The 22,442-nt window shown below is 40.4% G+C and overlaps 1 protein-coding gene across 1 annotated transcript in view; it reads right to left on the bottom strand.

Moving 5' to 3' along the window:
• si:dkey-49n23.1 (semaphorin-3D) overlaps positions 1–22,442 on the bottom strand; it is a 112,795-nt gene that overhangs the window by 46,515 nt on the left and 43,838 nt on the right. Inside the window, exon 2 of the mRNA XM_038697693.1 lies at positions 19,513–19,756. Coding sequence (XP_038553621.1) covers positions 19,513–19,621 — 109 coding nt within the window. The 5' untranslated portion in view covers positions 19,622–19,756. The remainder of the gene's footprint in view (positions 1–19,512; positions 19,757–22,442) is intronic.

Here is a 22,442-nt window from a genome sequence, read left to right as displayed (position 1 = left end):
AGACGTAAGGAAAGTTAAAAGCTGCACTATCCAACATTTTTATTTTAACAATGAATCAAACGACCATGGGTCAGATTTACTAAAGGTTTGCTTACTACTTTTATGAATAAGCAATTTGGGGAATTTCAATATTATTGTGCAAAGTAGTGGGAGGGTAACATGTAAATACATTTATTTAATACACGCAATGTGATCTACCAAGCCTAAAGGTAATTTGATGTGAGTGCAACAGCATCTGTATTTAATACGTTTGAACGGAACGTGCAAACCGCCATGTGTTGCGCAGAGATGGCTGCTGTTATCGTTGCGAGGAGACACAGGCGTAATGAACGAAAACGTAGAGGAATTAAAAATATTAGATAATATCATTCTATATCCAACATATAGAAATAAAATTATTTTATTTATTTAACTTCTGAATTGAATTGTTCTTTTGTATTTTCCCTGAAGCTTTGGCAATACATTCATGCCAATAAAACCACTTTGAATTGAATAGAATTGAGAAATGTTTTTTTTCCATTCGTGTCAATTTTTTTGCCATGACTGAGGAACGTATAATGCGCACATTTCGCCTCTCCAGCCAGCCATGCCATATTGGAGCTGTTGGCTGACCTAAGGGCTGATCTGGAGCCAGTTACAAGAAGACGTCACGCAATTCCCGCCATGTCCAAACATCTTGCATTTCCTCACATCTGGGTCATTCCAGCATACTGTATCTGTTTCTGCTGGGGTTTCCCAAAGCAGTTTTCCAGGTATGCTCTCCCAAGTACTCAGTGCAATCTTAGGCAGGATGGGCAGGTACATACGATTTCCACATACTCAGGCCGCACTGAAAGAAACAAACCTGTTCCTCCAGACTCTCCATAGTGCCATTAAAACACGCAATACCCTCATTTAAATACTGCCACCTCCATTGTGTTTGCACCTGTTGTCATCTACGCAATAATTCTTAGTTGATCACCCATAACAGGTCCTACAATTACACATGCAATATTTTAGAATGCATATGCAATTTAGTCCTCTTTATTTGGGGTGTTAGTAAGTCCGGCATTCAGTGTAATTTGAAAGGAGCTGTAGTGACGAACAGAGAGAAATCACCTGACTGCTGTTCTCTTCTGCGTTTCAGCTTTTTTCGGCTTCTTGTTTCGGTTTTACGGCCCTCAGCCTTACAGTTTTGGTTCACTCTCATTAATCCTCATTTGAAAACAAGATAACTCTGTGAGGCTTTATTAGGGACAAAGCGTTTAGCACTAAACACAAAGTACAGCTGAGGCCGATGGAAATGTGGCTCTGCTGGACGATGTTTTGGAGTAGCAGGTGAGAGGGTTGTAAAGAAGTGACAAGAGTATTTTAAACATCCCACAGCAGGAACTTTAAGAGATGCAATACAATAGCGTACAGTGCGCAAACAGGAAAAGGGAAAAGCCGTGAGCTGGATTCAAAGATCTAGAAGATGTCCGTGTGTCTCGGACTGTTTAACCACATGGACACCGCCGTGGGCGTCAGTCTGACACAGCACACAATGTGAACGCAGATTCCTCTTCCATCATACAGATGTATGTGCTCAGTTTGCGTTTCTTTAACAACACAAAACACATATGAGCAATTGCAGCTAAGAATTTCACCTCAGGGATCAATAAAGTATTTCTGACTCCGATTCTGATACAAGTTCAACACAAAGCTGCTGCGTGGCTGTCGGCTCTAAATCACAGCACAGAACAGTCTCCACTTACAGTTCAGTTCTTCGCAACATCACAGGTTTGCACGATATCCTCCGCAGTCATGTCTTTAATTTCTTTTTCATCAAATCCATAACTGATGATATACTCTATCTCTTACTTGGATTGAAACGGTACATCTACACTCAATAAAAAGTCGGCAGGTTGTCCTTTAATATTCACATAACAAGCTTCACCTGCTACTTCAAAACATCTAAAAAGAGGACAAATATTCCCAACAATAAACTTAGGACGTTTTCTAAAATTGTGTGATGTAATACTGTCAGGCTTTAAAGACGATGACCTTTTACATTATTTGCCAATTACCGAATCCTATAAAAATTAAGTAATTCACTGGAGATTTAACAATAAATGCCAGCATAAATAATATTTTGACATTATTTTGAATTTGCAGCCCTATTAATTTTGTTTTGGTGGTGACATCATGCTGTACCAGTGGTCATAACTCCAAACCACCCAATAAAACCTCGTACATTTTTGAGCAATCCAAACTGCTTTTCCTTCATAAGTGATATCTCACTCTGTGCTGTTTTCTTTATATATATATATAATGCAGCTGTTATTTCAGAACATAAACTGATCAAACTGATAGACACACAAATCGCCAAACTCTGGATAAACACAGACCTTTCACCTGATACACAAGTTAATGCAAGTTGTGCACAGGTCTTAGGATATTTTAACACACAATAATTGCTCACATACATGATGACCAACGACACGGAAAACTGCACGAAATCAAACTGACTGGTGAGCACGTGTGAACCTGTTGCAAAAACAGCAAACACAACTTTGGGGCCTCGAGGTTTTAGGCAGATAATCAAGATGAGATATTCAAATAAATCTAACATTGAAATGGGTGGAAGATCAGCATTACGCAATACGTTTTCTAGAGATATATGAACACACACAAATATACAGTATAAAAACACGTTCAACTCCATGATTTTCCAAGTGTAGAGTCCATTTGTTGGTCTTTGTCAGTCTTTTTTTAGTTTGATTTGATCTTTGGTGTCCAAATCCTTAAAATGCCAGATGAAGCAACTCCCAGTAGAAACAGCCCAACTCCTCCTGACAACCTATTTTTAGTAAGAGACCCAGCAATCACGCTGGCCAAGCTTAGTTTCATCACTTCTTGCGGTTTGGAGAAGCTTAAAAATACACAGTGTTTTCACAAAGAGCAAACGTACATGTTTTTAGCTGAATATGGTGGGATCTAAGTCAGTTAGCAATAACGTTCATAAGACAAAGTTGAATGTGCTATAATTAATAGTCACCGAATATTTAATAAACTACACAAACATAAAGCATGTTTATCAGTTATTATTACTAAATAGTCATCCACCAGCGATGATGAAATTTTGACAGAATCATCAAAACATTTGCAGTTTGACCTAAACTACAATAAGCAGACACTCTGTGAGCTCGTCTCATTGCGATTCATCACAGCGTTACAGCCATAGTTTACAAATGAGGCTGGAGGCTGTGGCCCTCGTCAGCAGAAAGGATAAATCACAGGCTAGAAGATAATCAACATTTCAGAGCCACAGAGGGCAGAAAGTCAAGAGATACAGAAGAAAACATGAACCAAGTTCACCCAGACAGGCAAAACAGCTGAAGACACCACATCTGAAATGTAAACCAGCGTCTCAACATCTCAATTATGGAAAACAATAAATGAAGTGATCTTTACTTTATAATGGAGTGCTGCCCAAAATTAAGACCATATTTCCCATAAAACCCGGTGCCTCCTGTCACAGAGAAGATGCTGCCACTCCCCTCCTTCCTCCCACCGAGATCATGATGTGTACATTTGTTTTGAATCGGCAAAAAGATGGATACAGGCCAGCAGCTATAACATCCTAATGAGGAACATTAACAACTAATTTAGAGCAGAGCAGCTGGAACAAATCCCGCTTTACAGAAGTTCCACAGATGTGCTGTACAGTAACTGTAACGTTAAACTTTATGCTCACCAAGCTACTGGACTGAAAGTTGAACACGGACCAGACTTCTTTAGAAAATGTGTAATAATTTTTCCATTATCAGCAAAGTAATGCAGAACTGCTTTGGACATTTAAAAAATCTGCGTCAATAACTCTTTTCTGTTATTGCTGCAACGTTTACAAAAAGAGTAGGAGGGTACCGCAGGACAGATGGCTACTGCTGTCTGCTGAACCCAGGCTGAGGGAGATTTGTGGGAACCGAGTGATTTCAGCTATACGCTGCAATACTTTACCTTCGACAGCAGTTACATTAATCACATATATTGCATGCGTGCATTAGATGGTAGGCGGGACTCTTCTCTACATGGTAAAGAAAATCAGGTTCAGAAAATGTACATACAAGGGAGAGAAGAGAGGAAAGGAAAACAGAAGTAGAAAGCCGTATAGCTTAAAGAAAAGCGTGTGGTGTTTTTTAAAGAGGTGGTATTATATCTTTTTTGTGCATGTAATAGATTTGCAAAGTGAATAAGCCCAAAGTCCAGCCCAAAGGGAGTTCCCATCTCCCAAAGGAAACTCACGCTCTGAACTGCCTGAAAACAGTTTGTTTGTAGTCCAGCTGTGACGCCACAGGGATGAAAGCTAAATGTGCCTCATATAACGCTCGCCAAGCGGCTACTCCGACTCGCCCTCAAAAACACCGGCTGCAGCACACAGCTCTCCTCTCCCTTCCAAACACTAGCTACCCTCCAGGCAGTCAGTGGACATAAAGTTGTTCCTGTGATGTAGAGACAGAGCTCAGTTAAAACTTTATGGATGAAAGATACTTTTGTTCCAGATTAATAACTCACCACTCTGAAACTTTTGCTCCAGTCCATGTTGCCCAGCTGATAAGGGGATATACAGCTGAACCGAAGCCGTGTTGACCCGCCCTTCTCTGCTTCTGATTGGCTAATTAATCCTTAACTAGGAACTGTGCATGTGCAACTCCCAACAAAGATCATTTAGAGACAAGATGTATCACTCCACAGCTAAAACGAAACCTCCAACACAGGGTGAAAAGAGGAGCTGCAGAAATGTGCGGGATGACAAAAATATGGTGTTTTTTTGAAAAAGAAACCATGTAAAGCTCTTCTGGTACAACCCTAAATAATATTTTGAACCTGAAAATGAGCATAATACCACCTCTTTAATATAAGAGAATTAACTTTTTCCCCCCTCCTCTCTCTGCTGAAAGCACACAGCGTCCTGCCAACAACTTAGCTTTCAGCTCCATAATGGCTCCGAGGCAAACATAAGTGGTTTCTTTTATTTAGCAACATGACAGAGAGAATCAAAGAATATACTAATCAAGATCTATTACTAATCAGGGTGATGAAGACAAAAGCTGAAGAGGTCGTGTGTGCAGCGTGTTTGTCCTGTAGTCTGTGAAATGATCAAACCCCCACGCTGAATAAACCACCTCTTCCTTTCTTTCTTCTAATGGTTGAAAAGACAAACAGCCCTGTGACTGTGTGTCTCTTAAAGGAAAACTGAGGATATTTTTATTAACGAGTCCTCTGGGACTTTCAGTCTCTTTCCACAGGCCACGTTGAAATATTCCTCTTCATGCTGTTTATGAGAGGAAGCGACAGAGAGGTTGATGAACTCTCACATTCCCTTCAAATGCCTGTTCATTAACTGACATCACTGCAGGAATGCAGCTTGGGTGCTGAATTGTAAGACTGACCCATGATCCCTTAGTAAGTGGGTCAGTATTATGGCTGATTACGGCTGATGTCAGAGGCTCCCAGTTCCATTCTTCAAGGAATATGTCTGAGGTTTGGGGACTATGCTTCATTACTCAGTAACTAGAGTATGATCAGGAAATTAACATCAATTTAATCTCTGACGTGCGAGATATGTTTAGCACACAAACACTGGACGCAGGGGAAGCTAGCCTCCACAAAAAAAGGGGCCGAAAGTCTTCAGCTCCAAAATCATCTTGTTAAATGGAAAGCTAGACAAGATTTTGGATTCTACAAACTCTCTTAACTGCACAAACTTGTAATAAATGTCTCGGTTCAGCCTGATGAATGCCACCTGTTCCTGAGAAGCTGCGTGTTTGTGAGATTTCATCATTAGCGTAATACAAGTCACTGAAATTGCCATATAGGGCTGCCTTTTCTGTTCGTGAGTGTGATTACTTGGAAAAATATATCTTTCACCTTACCTTGGTGGGAAAAAATGAATAATTAAAAAAAAGATGCCCACACTGTGGAGGTTCAGGTCCTGATTTAAAAATTTGTTTTGTTGGTCCTTAAGACAAAAAACCCCAGAAATGCTCACCCCAGGGCGTCAAATATGGACGCTCTGTCAAAACCCCAATATCATTCCATGGGTAACCTTTAAAGTCTTTTTTGTACATGTAGGGCTCCACGGTCAGGTTTGAAACAATATCTATGCAACATCTGGCGCAAAACACATGCCAACACGTGAATGGGAGGTACTGGCACCTAACATTTTGCACTTCAAGCACTGTGTTAAAATAACTAAGTGACTAAGTTCTGTAACGCTACTTATTTAACTTACGTAACATCACTAAAAGGAATCAATGTTAACTTTTTCTTTCACACAGGAAACAAACACCGGTCTCCTGGGTGAAAGTCTAGTTTTTGTCCCAACCGTCCACCTCAACCACCTCTTTATGCACACCTTTCTGGTTATAAAGTAGTACTTTCACTGTTGAACAATGGCGCTAAAAGATGCCATGTACGTTGGTACTAGACGCCTACAGTAGTGACAAAGCGTAGCTATGTGACGCTCTAGAAATGAGAACGGACTGCTTAAATTACTCGTCCGTGCCACTTTAGAACGAATGTACAACAAACACACGGTGCGACTTGTAAATATGGAGTTGTTAAAATGCACCTTTGATGGATCTTGTTTCCAGTGTTTGTGCTAAGCTAAGCTAAACATACCCTGGAGCTTATTACTGAACACACAGAGATGAGACTGATTTGATCTTCTAATTGCTTCTCATTTATAAGATGTGGCCTAGTCTTTCAAGATAAAACTTACAGAGCACAGTTCTCCAACTTGCTGTTGCAACCAATTATTCCCATCTTGCCGTCGCTGCAAACCAACTCTTACAATTTGGACTGATAAATTTTAATTACATGTTGGAAGTCTAGATATCATGGAATCGTAGTTTTTCATTGGCCCAAAGTTTTCGGTCACAGGGTTCTCCTGCTCTGGGAGAAGTGATCAGTTACTTACTTTTAAGGAGGTTGAAGTGTTACAGAGTGTTTGGTAAACACCTGGGGTGAAACAGAGCGAGGTGTCAAAGTGAGTCAAGCAGAACAGAGTGTGAGTTTGTGTGTGTGTGTGTGTGTGTGTGTGTGTGTGTCTTTAATCACTCTGCACTATAGTGTAGATGCCGAACTAAACAGCCATCCCTCTCACGGCCGCCTCTTCCTCCCTGAACCTCCTGAACCGCTGACAAAAGACTGAGCCCAAAGACCAAAGCTGACAGTGTGAGAACGAGAGCGCATAAAAACCTCCCCTAAGGTAATCACAGAAATGTGTAAGTAAGCCACGCTATCAGGACATGTAGCTAACTACAAGCTTTAATCTGCTGTTATCTGTGACCACTGTCTCTTATCTGGTAACGAGTTAAAGATGGAGGGCGTCTGTCAGCTGTGTGACGTTAACCAGTGTGTGTGTTTGTGTTTGTGTTTGCGTGGATTCGTGTGCACAGCCCCTTTCATTCTCTCTCTCCATCTGGTATGCAGCACAAACAGACCAAATCAATAAATCAAACAATCAAACTTAATTGTGACAGTAGTGTTAATAAAAACAAAAAATAAAAATTAAATTTAAAATAAATCTATACACCTAATGTAAAATAATGAAAATGCTTCCTTTTATAAATTATTGTAAATTTTAATGTACGTATAAGTCAGTAAATGATTAAACTAACAACTTGGGATAAAAGCAAACATTGTGAAATAAAAACACGTACATTTAAACTGAAGAATTGTGATTAAATTAATTAAACAAAGGTTATTATTACAGCTTATGCCAACATATCAAAAACAGGTTAATGTTTTCTTTAAAATAATTTCATTAAATGACCTCATCATCTTCACTCGTTGCCTCCGGCCTCTTTTAACAGAATCATGTAGATTCAATTCAACTAAAAGATAAATCAAATTAAACTAAAAGACTCCATCCAAGTCCATATTTACCTCATATCCTATTTCTTTTCCTCTTCAGACACACGCACACAGTTCAAACTTAAGAAACCACAGTTTTAATTAACAGCAGTCTACCTTCTCTGACCTGTTTCGTCTCAGGTGGTTGACAGATTCATTAACGTCAGGAAGCCGTTCTACCCCAACCTGTCATCCCTCCCTCCCTCCCTGCTCTTCTTTTCTTTCCTTGCCTCCATTATTGACACCTTACCCTCTAAAAAAAAAACCTCTCTGTTCCTTGCAACTCATTAACTTTAATTAAGTTTTTCCGCATCATCTTCTTCTCTTTTTCTTCTCCCTCCATCCTTTATTCCCTCCCTCTCTCATCGCTCTCATGTCTTTCTCTCCCTTCTTTCGTCGGCCCTCTGGTTTCTGCCTTCTCTCCCCTCCTGTTCTCCTAAATCTACTTACTATAATCACCGCAGGGTCAAAGGTCAAGGTTCACAGCATGACACCACAAGGTACGGGCAATACCTCCGGGGAGGCTGCACTGAACACACACACACAGACGGAGGTCACATTACAGTAAGTATGTGAGCATAACCTCTCTGTCTCTTTTTGTTTTCTTACCTTCTCTCCCTCCCTCTCTCTTATGCGCACACACTCAGGTCACATTTGTGACCGCATATTTTAGAGTTTGGCGTTTTTTAGATGTAAATGTGTAAATTTAATCAGCTTTGTCAGATTCCCCACAGAAACACACGACATTTTTTCCACAGAGTTGATCTAAAAATGAAAAGATCGACACATGTTGTGACACAACTTTGACTGAACCACATGTGTGCTGCAGATGTGTGTACGTATGTGGATAACTGTGTGTCTGTGTCTGTAGGCAGCTGTCAAAATAATAATTGGATATTTGTACTGAGTAATCCAGTTCATGTTTATATATCCATCGGAGTGACCAGCTATCAAATGAGTGTGTGTGAGAGATAACACACAGTTGGCACTGTACTGTCACCGCTATCACCTTGTGTGCTTTTACATGTGTGTGTGTGTGCGTTTGACAAATTTCCCATCCCACAGTCCCACATGAGGTCAGTGTGTTGTTGTTGGATTTATTCCACATGAGTGCCAAAACCCCTCGTCAAAAACTAACAGCAGGAAGAACTCTCGATGAAGAAGTTAAATCGACTCTACACCAACACTGAAACACTAATCGAGTTACCAAACACCAAACTCACACACGTATACATCTACATTTGACTTACGGAAATATCATATTCCAGGAATATCCTGAAGTTACTGTGCATGAGAAAAATCTCATTCTCAACTCTTGGCGTTGGTTTGAGTGTCAGACGGGTGGAGTTTTGACACAAAGCACGCACGATTTCACAACTACTGGAAGGTTTTTGAAAAGTCCAGGACAATATGCTCAGGGAGGCCAAAATTTTAGTGATCAAACCTAACGATTGTTTTGGGGGGCGTCTCCGTGTGCACCTGGTTCATATCTGTGCAGCAGTGCGAACTGCAAAACATATAAATCAGAGCAAAACAAGAAATATAAGCTTTGTAAATGTTTAATGAGGAAGCAAATGCATTTAACACATTTGTTAGACGTCAAGGTGAATATCAGTACATGTAAACACAACTTTGTTTCTATGAAAACTCCACAGCTTTAAGGGTTATCTAACTGGACGGGACTTTAAATGAGCAAATGTACAGAAAAGACATATGAAGTAGTCTCATTTTTAAATCCTCCAACCTCTACTATCCCGTCCCAGCGGCGTTAAAGTCAGCTGTTTGTGAAAAAACAGATATGCATGTGGAAGTGCAATTAAAGCTCAGGGTAGGGAACGGTGGAGAAACAGACAGCTAGATATTAAAAGTGTCCAACTGAAAAATACTCACTCCCTCCTTCTAGGCCTTCCTCCAAAGCCTCTACCCCAAAACACATGTTCGTGTACAGTGAGTGCACGGGCAGAGTGCACGCAGGTAGCAGGTAGCCCAGCCAAAAGTCGTTATTACAGTCTTGTGACAGCCACAGATACCGTTTGCTTGTTTTTTAAATTTTTGTGTCAGAGCATTTGATTTATTGATTGCTGTTGAGATATAAAGAGATTTTCAACAATTATTTTTTTAAAAATGCTTCTGAAATATATAGCTTATCCCAACTTTAATTAAAAAAAAGAAGTATAAACTACATCTTTCATGTAGAGGTCTTCACGAGTCCACCCAAACCCTAGGATGGTAGATATGTTTAATGTAATTTATCCAGTCCGGGTCAGGTCCTGTTCTATTACTGCTGGTCCCGGGTCTGTTAAACATTTTGTTTAATACCCGTGTGGATCCAAGAAGACCCGGCTGTGATCAGACAGCGTTCAGCATGACCAAATGACCTGCACGGGCTTAGGAGGTGAAGGGTCAGAGAGCAGAGGTCAGACTTGTCTCAGAGAACACAGATGATAGCAAATTAGCAGCTGCGAACCAGCAATTGTTCTATAGTTCAAAAGGGCAAACTGTTGAATTTATCTTTATTATGATCGATGCAGTGAAACTCCTGAGCTGATTCTAAGCGGGTCGCGGTTGTCATCCGTCACCGTGACAGCAAGTGACTTTTAAGATGAAATAACGAGTGGGTTAGCCAGGCTGTTTCAATCAGCGAGACCTGGATGTATTTTACCAACGCTCTTGACAAGGAGTATAATATTATATATGGCCCGGCACAGGGGAGAAGGCTACTAACGGTACACAAAGTTTTGTTTTGACAACTTCTAAATTTACAATAAATTGTGGGTGAATGGCAATCAGCTGTGAAATCGGTGCTGATTGGATCCGGGTCCCGGCTTTCAAATAATAAACAGGTCCGGTTCGGTTCAGGGTAGCACACGTCCGTGTCCTTTTGGGACTCGTGAAGACTTTCATGACATTTGCCTTGTTTGATTTGGTTACTTTACAACTCGACTAAATTTCACTCAGGGCAAAGAATCCGTCAGAACCAACGTGTAGTTTGAGCTTTGTAGTTATATGACTTGATGGATGGAAACCAGAACCTGAAGAATGTTGTGAAATTAATTTAAATTCTTATAGTGTTTTTTCAGGCCTCAAATCTACATTATATCTGCACACACACTCACCCACATGGACATTAAGAGCACCTGCATGTGTTTAACGGTGTGATTCATATTTATGATTTCTACGCGTGGGGTTGACAGGCAGAAAAAGAGTGGATGTGTTGTGTTTTCCTGAATACATTTCTGTAAATGTGAAAACTTGTGTCTGCTTGCCTCAATGTGAGAGAGAGTGTGTGTGTGTGTGTGTGTGTGTGTGTGAGAGAGAGACCAAGGCAGAGTTGGATGGATGTTTGGCTTTGTGTGTTTATCAGAAGCCAGAAAATAATAAAGAGCAGACTGGAGTTAAACAATGAAAAACAAGTTGCAGGTAAAACTCTTGCTTTCAGACACATTATATCTGTCCCATCTCTTGTCTTTCTGTTTTAGTCTGTTTCCTTTTGGCCAATGACGTGTGCACACACACTCCCACACACACACACACAGAAACACACTCCTGCTCAGGTTAAAGGCTAACAGAGCGCGTCTCCCTGCAGGATGAGGGCTGGTCTCTCTGGATTCCTGCTCAGGTCAGACATTGACGCACACACTCTCTCCATGTGTGTGTGTGTGTGTGTGTTCAACTCTATGTAGGTATGTGCGGGTTTGTGAGACAGAAAGAGAGAGAGAGAGGTAAAGGGACAGAGACTGTGAGAGATGACATACACAGAAACAGTGACATGATATTTAACAGGAAAACTGCATGAGTTTGTATATGAAACAGGATGTGTGTTACCGTGTGTGTGTGTGTTCATTGCCCCTGAAGCTCCTGTCTGAGTATCCGCCTTATAAAATCTTAATAGTCTCTCTACTGTTGATCCTGCAGCTACAAACGCAGCAAGAGAACCATGTCTTAGTTCATAAACTGGAGTTCACTGCTTTACTTTACAGCCATGAAAACCACGTTGCTGCTGCTACTGTTACCAAACACACCAAAACACACACGCATACGCTTCTCTCACCATGTAATCAATCGCATGTCAGTGGTATGACAAGATTAGATTTGCTCCAGTATAAGATACTATTTGAGCAGAATAGGGGGAAAAAGGAGGTCACCTGCTCTTATAATAATAATAATAATAAATCAATGTGTTTAAGGGTGTAAAAAGGAAAAAAAACTTCTTCTAGTTTCATCAAATAAACACACTTTTCACAACCACATCACTTTACATGAAATTTCATCATTTCTCCCCCAGCTCCTGAGGGAAATATGTGGTTCTTTAACTCCTAAATTCTCGTATTATAAATAAAACATGTTATAAATAGTGAGAAAGTCCACCTAAGGAGGACTTTCACTAAATTATTTTATTGACTTCTGTCACATGACTTACGTAATTTACTTGCTTTAACCCAAACCATGACGTTTTCCTAAAACTAACCAAACTGTGACCATTTCACACGTGTTTAATGTCATGTGATTTAGGTCACGTGACTTACGTGAACGTAGCTGTTTCAGTGCGCTCAGCTGCATCTCACACTCTTCGTCAGCTAATGGAGCTGGCTAAAATGTCATCATCTGATCTAAATGTGTGACATCGTTAATCTTAATTACCTAACACCTGAGCCGGTAACGTTCACAGATCAGCTGACCAAATGTGCAGACGGACATCGAGATTATTTTATCACACATACTGATGTCAAGAATGTACTTCCATGCTAGGGATGCATTAAAATGTACTAATGTTTCAGAGGAATTCTGACATAACTTAAAGTTAAATTTATACCAAAAATGACTTAATCTAAATCTAAAACCTACAGCTTCCTATGATTTTTCAATATTATATTCATTCTCTTTCAATCCAAATGACGTGTTGACTTTCAGGACCTTTAACAAAAAGGTTCCTTTTTTCACCCATTGTATCAGTAACATTCATGCAGAGTTTGACTGCCCTGTCACGTCATGAGCAATCATTCCAAAACCCTCCCCTCTCACTTGGACACAAAACCTTAATTGTAAAGAACAACACAGTCACTGCTTCAGTTATTCCATTCATGCATCCACTTTTTCATCCAGTGAGCCACTGGACAAACATCTCACTAACCACTAACCCACAATGAAACCAGCCTCCCTGAACTAATTGCTGCTGGATAGGAAACAGTTGTTGGCTTTACTGGTGCTGTTAGTTGCCAAGCGGGAAGCCAGCACTCGGAAAGAAAGAAGTTTGTTAAAGAGACTGGAAGTGGGAAGATGGCTTCACTGGTGATTTGAGTGTGAGATGAAGAGCCCCTCGAGGGCAACAATTTTATGAAGCAAAATACCTCTAATATATATTAGCTGAGACAACAATGGTCCACTTTTTCATTGTTGCACTTTCACACTATGAGTGCTTTTTTGTCTTGCCAGTCAGAACGCATTAGAAATAATGTAATACAGGACAATTAGATGCAGAACAGTCTTTCCACTGTTTTGGCTCTGAAATCTCTATTTCACATAAAACACTAACTGTGAGATAAACGTTTAGCCTCAAGGGTGTTCACGTACTTACTGGGTAAACGGAGCCCTATAGGTTCCACAATTTTATGACTATAATAGAATACAACAAGACAAGCATCCTAAAAAAAGAAAGGAAAAAGAAAGGAAAAGGGAAAGTTAAGGGTCAGTTGATGACACTGGTCGTTGGTTCAAAGGGCTAAAGCAACCTACGTTTATGTTTTCCTGAACAGTCAACATTGGTTTATTCTAATCATGATCGTTTCCTAATCTTAACCAAGTAGTTTCAGGCCCCATCCACACTACTACGTTTTCGTTTTAAAACACAGACCTTTTACTACGTTTGCACCTCCCGTCCGAAAAAACAAACACCTAAAACTGAGAAGTTTGAAAATGCTGTCCACCCCGTTTTTCATTTTAAAACTCTGGCAAAAAAACGGAGGACTTTAGAAGCGATGACGCAGACGCTCACGTTTGGCTCTCTGATTGGGTCTCATAAGTCATGCAAAGCAGAAACACGATGCTACTGACTGAGTTTTTGATTTGGTATTTTATTAAAATACTTTGTACCATGCAAATAACACTTGTACTGTGTATGTCGTCATATTTACTTTGTGACGACTCCCAGTCGGTTTTCAACCACCACAGTCGCTTTTACCTCCCGTGTTACATTCAGTAACAGTCCCAGCTCGTTGTTGGTCCATGCAAAAAAAAATCTGGTGCGGTTCTTCGTCTGCATTACTTTATTCTTTCGCCAAATCTTCTGTAACTACTGAATATACCATTTGCTTCATGTTAACACCAGCATGCCCAGTGTATCTGAACGGTCGTTTTAGTATAGATGCAGTGATACGCAGCTAAAACGCTGCTGTGGAGAAAGATCAGATTTGTTTTTAAACTAAAAACTAAGTAGTGTAAATGGGGCCTCGATACCCTAAAATTAGTCAAAATATTGTGATACATGAACGGAAAACCGTCAATTAAATGTCTACGACCGACACAGATTTTTCAATATCTGATGCCAACATTTAGAGAGTAGGACAGCTTATGGCATATATATAAAACTGACAATACAATCTAATATACGCCAGTAGGCTACTGTGTTGTTATATGGAAGTTTTATTAATGAACAAATTAGAAAAATCAGCAGTGGTCGGCAATAGGCGGCCGCCATCATTGAGTCCATCCTCACCTCCTCCATCACCATCTGGTACGCTGCTGCCTCTGCCAGGGACAAGAGCAGGCTGCAGCGCATCATTCACTCTGCAGAGAAAGTGATTGGCTGCAATCTATATTCCCTTCAGGACCTGTACGCCTCGAGGACTCTGAGGCGGGCAGGAAAGATTGCAGCTGACCCCTCCCACCCCGGACACAAACTGTTTCAGACTCTCCCCTCTGGCAGGAGGCTGCGGTCCAGCAGGACCAAAACCTCTCGCCCATTTAATGCTTTTGCTGCTCGGGTAAAATCTTGTAGGGTGAAGAAGATCTTAGGAAACTCAGGATTTCCTACAGAATATTGTTTATTGAAGCACAGCTGAGGGAAATTGTCTTGGGCATCAGTGCCACACAAGGCTGCAGTTACAAACAATGACAACATGCGGACATTCACATTTTATTAGTATAAGTATATGAGACACTGGCACTTATAGGTAATTACAAGGTACTAGTTTATTAATTTGTCATTATACAGGACCAAAACCTCTCGCCACAAAAACAGATTCTACCCGTCTGCAGCTAGTCTCATTAACAAGGCCTCACTGACACTCCCCCTTGCAAATGATACAAATGTCTCTGCACATCGGACTGTTGGGGACAGACCTGGCACGTCGCACATATTTGTTGTTGATTGTTGATCTGTGTTGTTGGATATTTTTTATGTTGTCAGTTTATATATTTCTATGTACACAATATTCTTTTCCGTTGCGTTACTTCTGCACGGCACAGACCCAGAATCATGCACATGTATATATCTGCAACATTGTTCTTCCATATTTCTATATTTATTTGTCGACTGTATGTTTGTCTATGTGTAGCACCTTATCACCACAGCAAATTCCTCGTATGTGTAAAACACTACTGGGCAATAAAGCTCCTTCTGATTCTGATTCTTCTGAGCCAATCCCAGCTGACATCGGGCGAAAGGCGGGGTACACGCTGGACAGGTCGCAGGGCCACACATAGACAAACTACCAGTCACACTCACATTCACACCTAAGGACAATTTAGAGTCACCGATCAACCTAGGCCACGTCTTTGGACGGTGGGAGGAAGCCGGAGCACCCGGAGAGAACCACGCAGACACGGGGAGAACATGCAAACTCCACACAGAGAGGCCGGGGCAACCGGGGTTTGAACCCACGACCTTCTTGCTGTGAGGCGACAGCGCTATCCTCCGGAGAGCTTTTACTTTGAAAAGTTCTGAAAGGCATTGAAAACAGTCTATGGCTTGCTTGAACATCTCTGAAAAAGCTGGATTCCCCTGAATGAGAAGCATTGAAACAGCTAATCAATTTCTTTAACAAGGGAGAGAAAATGTGTGGGGATCGAACACACACGAAGACAAAGGTGACTGAGGACGATTAGGGCTCCGAACTAACTCTTTCACCACCTTACCAAAACTGACAAGGCAAGTTTTTTTTTTTTTTATCGGCCTTGTAAGTGCAGGTACCAGCATCTCAAAATGTCGGATATCTATACGGCCTGATTAATTGGCCGACCGATTAATCAATCTATCAATATTTTTATGTTGGTTATGTAACAATTTTGGAATAGATTGACAAAAAATGTCATTTTGAGAATCCTTTAAACACTCATCTGTTCATCTTCATGGACGCTACAAATGCCAGATGCATAATCTGAATCCGGACAAAAAATTTTTTTTTAAATAATTGTGTATAAACACAGAATGCCAGATTCTTTGCTTACCTCCTTAAATGCCAGATGATCATACAAAATAATCCTAAATATTTACATTGGTCAGTATGTGACAGCACAGTGATATGATGAAAGTAAGTCTTGCCAGTGATTTCTGTCTATGAAATATATTTTTATTATTTTATCCTGGTTTGTCACCAGTCTTTCATTGTAGAAAAAAAGCATCTGCTGTTGAGATTAAGTGAGACGTCAGAACATTCTCCAGACTGCTTTGAACACTGTGTCAAGGAGACATTACTTCATTGATGTTTATGATACTGTTATAAAGTTCTCTCCAGCTCCGACATCAATACGTCCACTGAGAGAATGACTTTACTGCTACAAACCTTTAAGTGACTTTCCTAAAATCAGACATCATGACAGCAAGGAAATAACCTTAATAACACTGCACTTTCATCAGTAACTTCATCTAGCTTTTGTTGCAGTGTTATGAGCTGGGATGTTAACTGATAGGCCTTAAACCAAAAAGTATGGGAAAGAAGTAAAAATATGACAGACACATGTTTTCATGTGAAGATAGTCAAAAGAAAAAACACATGGCAGACAGGCCGACCGGTTCACTCATGTGCTGCGGTCTTTGAGTTTCTGCTGCTGTCTCTCACTCCCTACTTTAAAAATCAGCCACAAATTAAAGCAAAGCAAAAAAATCCTCCCCATTTCATTAACCAAAATTGATCTTAAAAAAAACCCCATTCATTCTGAATATTTATGTGTTTACCCAAAAGCTCAGAGGAAAGCTATGACGAACGACATTCGTGATTAATGTTGCTGTTCAAATGGGCCGGAAAACATGTAAATTTGGCATAAAGTGTTTGAGTGGGTGAAGTTACAGGCAATAAAAATACATTAACTGTAGACAGAAAAATGTAACTCAGTCAGCCATTTGTCTGTTTAGTGGTGTGGAAATGGAGTTTTAACCCCAAAGAATGCACTTTTAGGCACTGAAGCACTGGGAATTCATATTGAGCAGAGTCAGAGCTGGTTTCTGTTTTTCTAGCAAGTTTTGTCTGTGTTCATAAAATCAAAAACTGTACCAAATCATTCTGCTGTTTGTTGAAAGCTGAATATAATGCTCGAAAACGGACCCCCCGCGGACGGCCTCCAACTGGCTGGTGGTGGTTCGTTGTTGGCTTGATCCTGTTTAAATACATCTAAAATGAAAACTATAAAAGGTAGACCAAGTCCAGTTGCCCTTGACTTTAAATTTCGTTGGATATAAAACGTAGAGCTTTCATTATTTTTTCAGTGGAAAGCTGGGGCGAGTTCAGCGCCGGCAAAACGTAGCAGAACGTTTTTGTCAACAGAAACGGTGGTGCCCCTAGCACCCTGTTGTGTATGCAAGCCCACTGCATTTTCCTTACTTTTTAACACCGTTGTGTCTACAAACTTGTCGCAGCTGATTGGGTAACACCTGTGACACGCCCACCAGACGGGTGATACCTCGAGGCCCGTTGCGGAACGAAGAAAACATGTTGTTCAACCGCAAAATATTGCAAACTGGTCCAAAAAAGTTTTGAGATTGAACTTGCCCCATATGTTTTTGTCTTTGGCGCCATCACATCGTCCGCTTGTGATGACATCATCACGTTAAGTTGCTTGCGGTGGAAGACGAAGTGAAAACGCTTGGTATGAGACAGAGAGATTGAGAGAAACACTAAGATTCAGTAGTTTAGCATCGTTAGCATAGTTTAGTATAAAGTTTAGTTCATAGTTAAGATAGAAGGCCTTGGTCTAACATACTTTAGTGGTAGTAGTTGACAGGAACTGCCACGGTGACTACGTCAAGTGAACATACAGCACTTTCACAAAATAAACACCTTTGCACTCTGCTCATAAAAATGACCATATCTCAAAAACTAAAAAAAAGGTACACAGTTCAAATAACTCGTGGAGTGTTGAGAACTATTTTGTTCATCTTTATACATTTAGAAATATTTTGGATCAATATGTTTGGTGTTGGGTGGCACGGTGGTCGCCTCACAGCAAGAAGGTTGCAGGTTCAAACCCCGGTTGTCCCAGAGTTTGCATGGTCTGCGTGGCTTTTCTCCGGATACTCTGGCTTCCTCCCACCATCCAAAGACATGCAGGCTAGATTGATTGGTGACCCTAAATTGTCCTTAGGTGTGAGCATGAGTGGTTGTTTGTCTATGTGGTGTACCCCGCCTTTCACCTGATGTCTGCTGGGATTGGCTCCAGCCCCCCGTGACCCTGTATGCAGGATAAGTGGTTGACGATGGATGTTTTGGTTTTTATTTTGTAGAATTTTATGCCATATTTTTGTATTTTTCTTAATTTATCACACAATTTCATCACAAATTATTACGGTTTATTGACTTACATAACCTTTTAGCTGAGGTTGTACAGATTTTATGGAAGTGCAGCATTTGAAGATACTCCAAGACATTACATCACAATAGGCAAAAATACCAGAGGTGGTGCTGGCGGACCTTTTGTATATTGCAATATTGTATATTGAGTTCAAAGGGTTGTTGTGTGATTAATCTAGTGCTCAATCACAGTTTAGTAAATAATATCCCACTGTCTATCTGCTAATTTGAGCGAGTTAAACCTTGACTATTTATTTATGAATTTGTTAAGTCTACAAAACTACCTATCCCATCTTAATGTGAAAGTGCAGTGCGGTGGACAATCCCTGCTCTTAAATTAAAAAGGTACTACTAGTAGCACTACAGAGCAATGTTTTTTATCACCGGGTTCCTGTTGTTTTTCTATTGTTTTGCACAAAAACACAAAAGCACTCGCGCTGCAACACAAAACACATTCCTAATGTTGTTGTCACGCTCTTACAATGACTAATAGCTGCTGGCGATAAGACGCTGACAAACATGGCAACGTGCCAACAAAGGCAGTGAAGAGGAAGACTGCAAGCTAGTAAACATGGATGTAAAAAAATGCATGATTTAAACATTTCTAAACAAATGGTATGGCTGGTTATGGTTATGGTTTTATGAGGAAGCAAACACATTCAACACTGTCAGAACTCAAGGATTCACACGGCGGTTAGAAACTCTGAATGTATACATAACCTTTGTTTGTTTGAAGCTCAGTTCTCTCTTCACCATTAAAGTCTTACATAATTTCCACATCGTTGCATCAAAGAAACTTAAACAGTAACCTCAAAATCCTCTCATACGTACTCACACAGCATGCTTTTCTTACCTGAGTGGGAGACCTGCAGCCGGGGCCCGGTTTGGCTCCTGGCTTTGGCATCTGGAGGAGGGTTGGAGTCTGCAGGCTGCAACCACAGCAGTGGGAGGAGGCAAAACATCAGGATCTGGAGAGACTTCAGCCCTCTGGCTCCTCTTGCTGTCAAAAATGGCTGTCATCTCCGACTGATCTTCACTGACGTGGAGAGATAGATGGAAGAAGGTCGAACCAACTAGTCACATCACACTCTGGGCGACTGGAGGAAAAATGAGAAAGAGGGAGTTGGGGATGAAGAGAGATTGATTAAGTGCTATAGAAAATGTGCTTTGACGCTTCTTTTTAGCAGCATGGCTCTATGGATAGAAATGTCAGTCTGTCGGTGGGTTGGTCCTACACTTTGGTCCAGACTGTGGATTGGATGTCTTGCCGTGACGTTTTGTGCAGACATTCATGTTTCCTAGATTATGTATGTACGTCAACATTTTCAGGTCCGAGTGATGGATTGCTATGAAATTTGATGTCCCCTTCAGGATGAACTGCAATCCTCTGACTTTTCACCTAGCGCCATCAGCAGGTCAACATGTTTATGTGTTCAACACCAACTAATGACATTCCCATCAGCCTCAGCTGTATTTTGTGTAATTGTAATTACCAAATGTTAGTATGCTAACACTCTAAACTAAGATGATAAATATGGTAAACAATGTACCTGCTAAAACATCAACATGTCAGCGTCGTCATTGTGAGCACGCTGACGTGTTAGCATTTAGCTCAAAGCTGTACCCAGGCTCAACTGTTCTTTGAGCTCAACGCAACCTGCTGGTGGCACTGAATAAAAAAAATACGGACTATGAATCTTTTATGACAAAGAATACTTTTTCAATGAACCAACACTTGGATAATTCACCCTGATGGCAGCTACAGTATCTCTAGATCCACTTTAGTAGCTAAACATGAGAAAGGTTCATAGAAGGAGAGCTGTATGACCTATGTATTGTTGACAGATGGTGATAAATTCCAGTAAATTAAGTCAACAGTAGAACATATAGGAATGATTGGATTTTAAGATGTTTACATTCATATTGGAAGAGACAGACTCCAACCTAAGTGGCTGACCAGTCTCTTAATCCGAGCAAACACTGACTGGAGTTTTTCTGGCATGCCACACTAGCACAATTTCCAGAGGTCCCATTTATAAGACATTCCTAAATGCGAGCACATGCACTCAAAAACATAGGAACAGACAGAGTTAGAGAGTAAATGAGACAGACAGAAAAAGAGTTAGATCATTAATTATGTGACAGACTCTTTGCAGACCTGGTGATTTGAAGAGAGCGTGCGGTACCTGGGCATTAGCTTTCTGTTTGCAGAGAGACTATAATTTGATTCACATGTATTAAATCAAAATTATATTTGATATAGATATATTTATTTATTTACCAAATTAAATTTGATGATAGACCTAAATCAAACAAATTAAAGCATCTCTTTTCCAAAACATGGGGATGAATCTGATACACACAGATAATTAAATTCAAAATCAAGCGGGGACCAACAGGTTTTAGGAGACACGGCTAAACAACCCCAATATCAAGTCTAATTGAATCAGTGCACATTTGCAAAACAAACAAACCAAAGAGCTTTTTTGACCTATTCCCACATTCCCTCTGCACTTTGGATGCGTCCTTAGCAAGCTAGCGGACACCTGAATAAATCTCTAGTTGACAGGAACTATATGTGCAGCTAGAACTGGGTGGGAATGTAGCTCACAAGGGAAACACATCAATTTATCATTATGTCCTGTTTACTATTGTGAGGACTGGCCAATTTTAGGAGTTTAGTTTGAGAAAAGCAAGGAGAAAGTACCTGCTGAGAGAGGAAAAACAGCTTTAATGCTGACCCCTTTGTACTCTAAAGCAGAAAGATGACACAGTACAACTATGGACGCACTATGAGAAGACGGGCTCCTGGTCACAAACATGTAGAAGGACCCACCTACATAAGGCGGTGCTTTTACATTGTGGTTGTTTTGTCTCTGTGGTTATCTGCCTCTTTGTAGTAGTTTTGTGTCTCTTTGTGGTTGTTCTATTCTCTATGTGGCCATTTTTACCTCTTTGTGGTCGTTCTGTGTCTCTTTGTGGTTGTTCTGTGTCTCTTTGTGGTCGTTTTGTATCTCTTTGTGGTTGTTCTGTGTCTCTTTGTGGTCGTTTTGTGTCTCTTTGCGGTCATTTTCTCTCTTTGTGGTTGTTCTATTCTCTATGTGGCCATTTTTACCTCTTTGTGGTCGTTCTGTGTCTCTTTGTGGTTGTTCTGTGTCTGTTTGAGGTCATTTTGTGGTAATTTTGTCTCTTTGTGGTTGTTCTGTGTCTCTTTGTGGTTGTTTTGTGTCTGTTTGAGGTAATTTTGTGGTAATTTTGTCTCTTTGTGGTTGTTCTGTGTCTCTTTGTGCTTATTTTGTCTCTTTGTGGTTATTTTGTCTCTTTGTGGTTGTTCTGTGCCTGTTTGTGGTAATTTTGTCTCTTTGTGGTTGTTCTGTGTCTCTTTGTGGTCATTTTGTCTCTTTGTGGTTGTTCTGTGTCTCTTTGTGGTCATTTTGTCTCTTTGTGGTTGTTCTGTGTCTCTTTGTGGTCATTTTGTCTCTTTGTAGTTGTTCTGTGTCTCTTTGTGGTTGTTCTGTGTCTCTTTGTAGTTGTTATGTGTCTCTTTGTGGTTGTTCTGTGCCTGTTTGTGGTAATTTTGTCTCTTTGTGGTTGTTCTGTGTCTCTTTGTGGTCATTTTGTCTCTTTGTAGTTGTTCTGTGTCTCTTTGTGGTTGTTTTGTGTCTCTTTGTAGTTGTTATGTGTCTCTTTGTAGTTGTTATGTGTCTCTTTGTAGTTGTTATGTGTCTCTTTGTAGTTGTTTTGTGTCTCTTTGTAGTTGTTATGTGTCTCTTTGTGGTTGTT

Source organism: Micropterus salmoides, unplaced genomic scaffold (genome assembly GCF_014851395.1).
Source record: "Micropterus salmoides isolate LMB-PRFRI ecotype aquatic unplaced genomic scaffold, ASM1485139v1 Ms_hic_scaffold_4, whole genome shotgun sequence".
Lineage (NCBI taxonomy): Eukaryota > Metazoa > Chordata > Actinopteri > Centrarchiformes > Centrarchidae > Micropterus > Micropterus salmoides.
The sequence above is the reverse complement of the archived record's forward strand: the minus strand, read 5'-3'. Positions and strand labels throughout refer to the sequence as shown.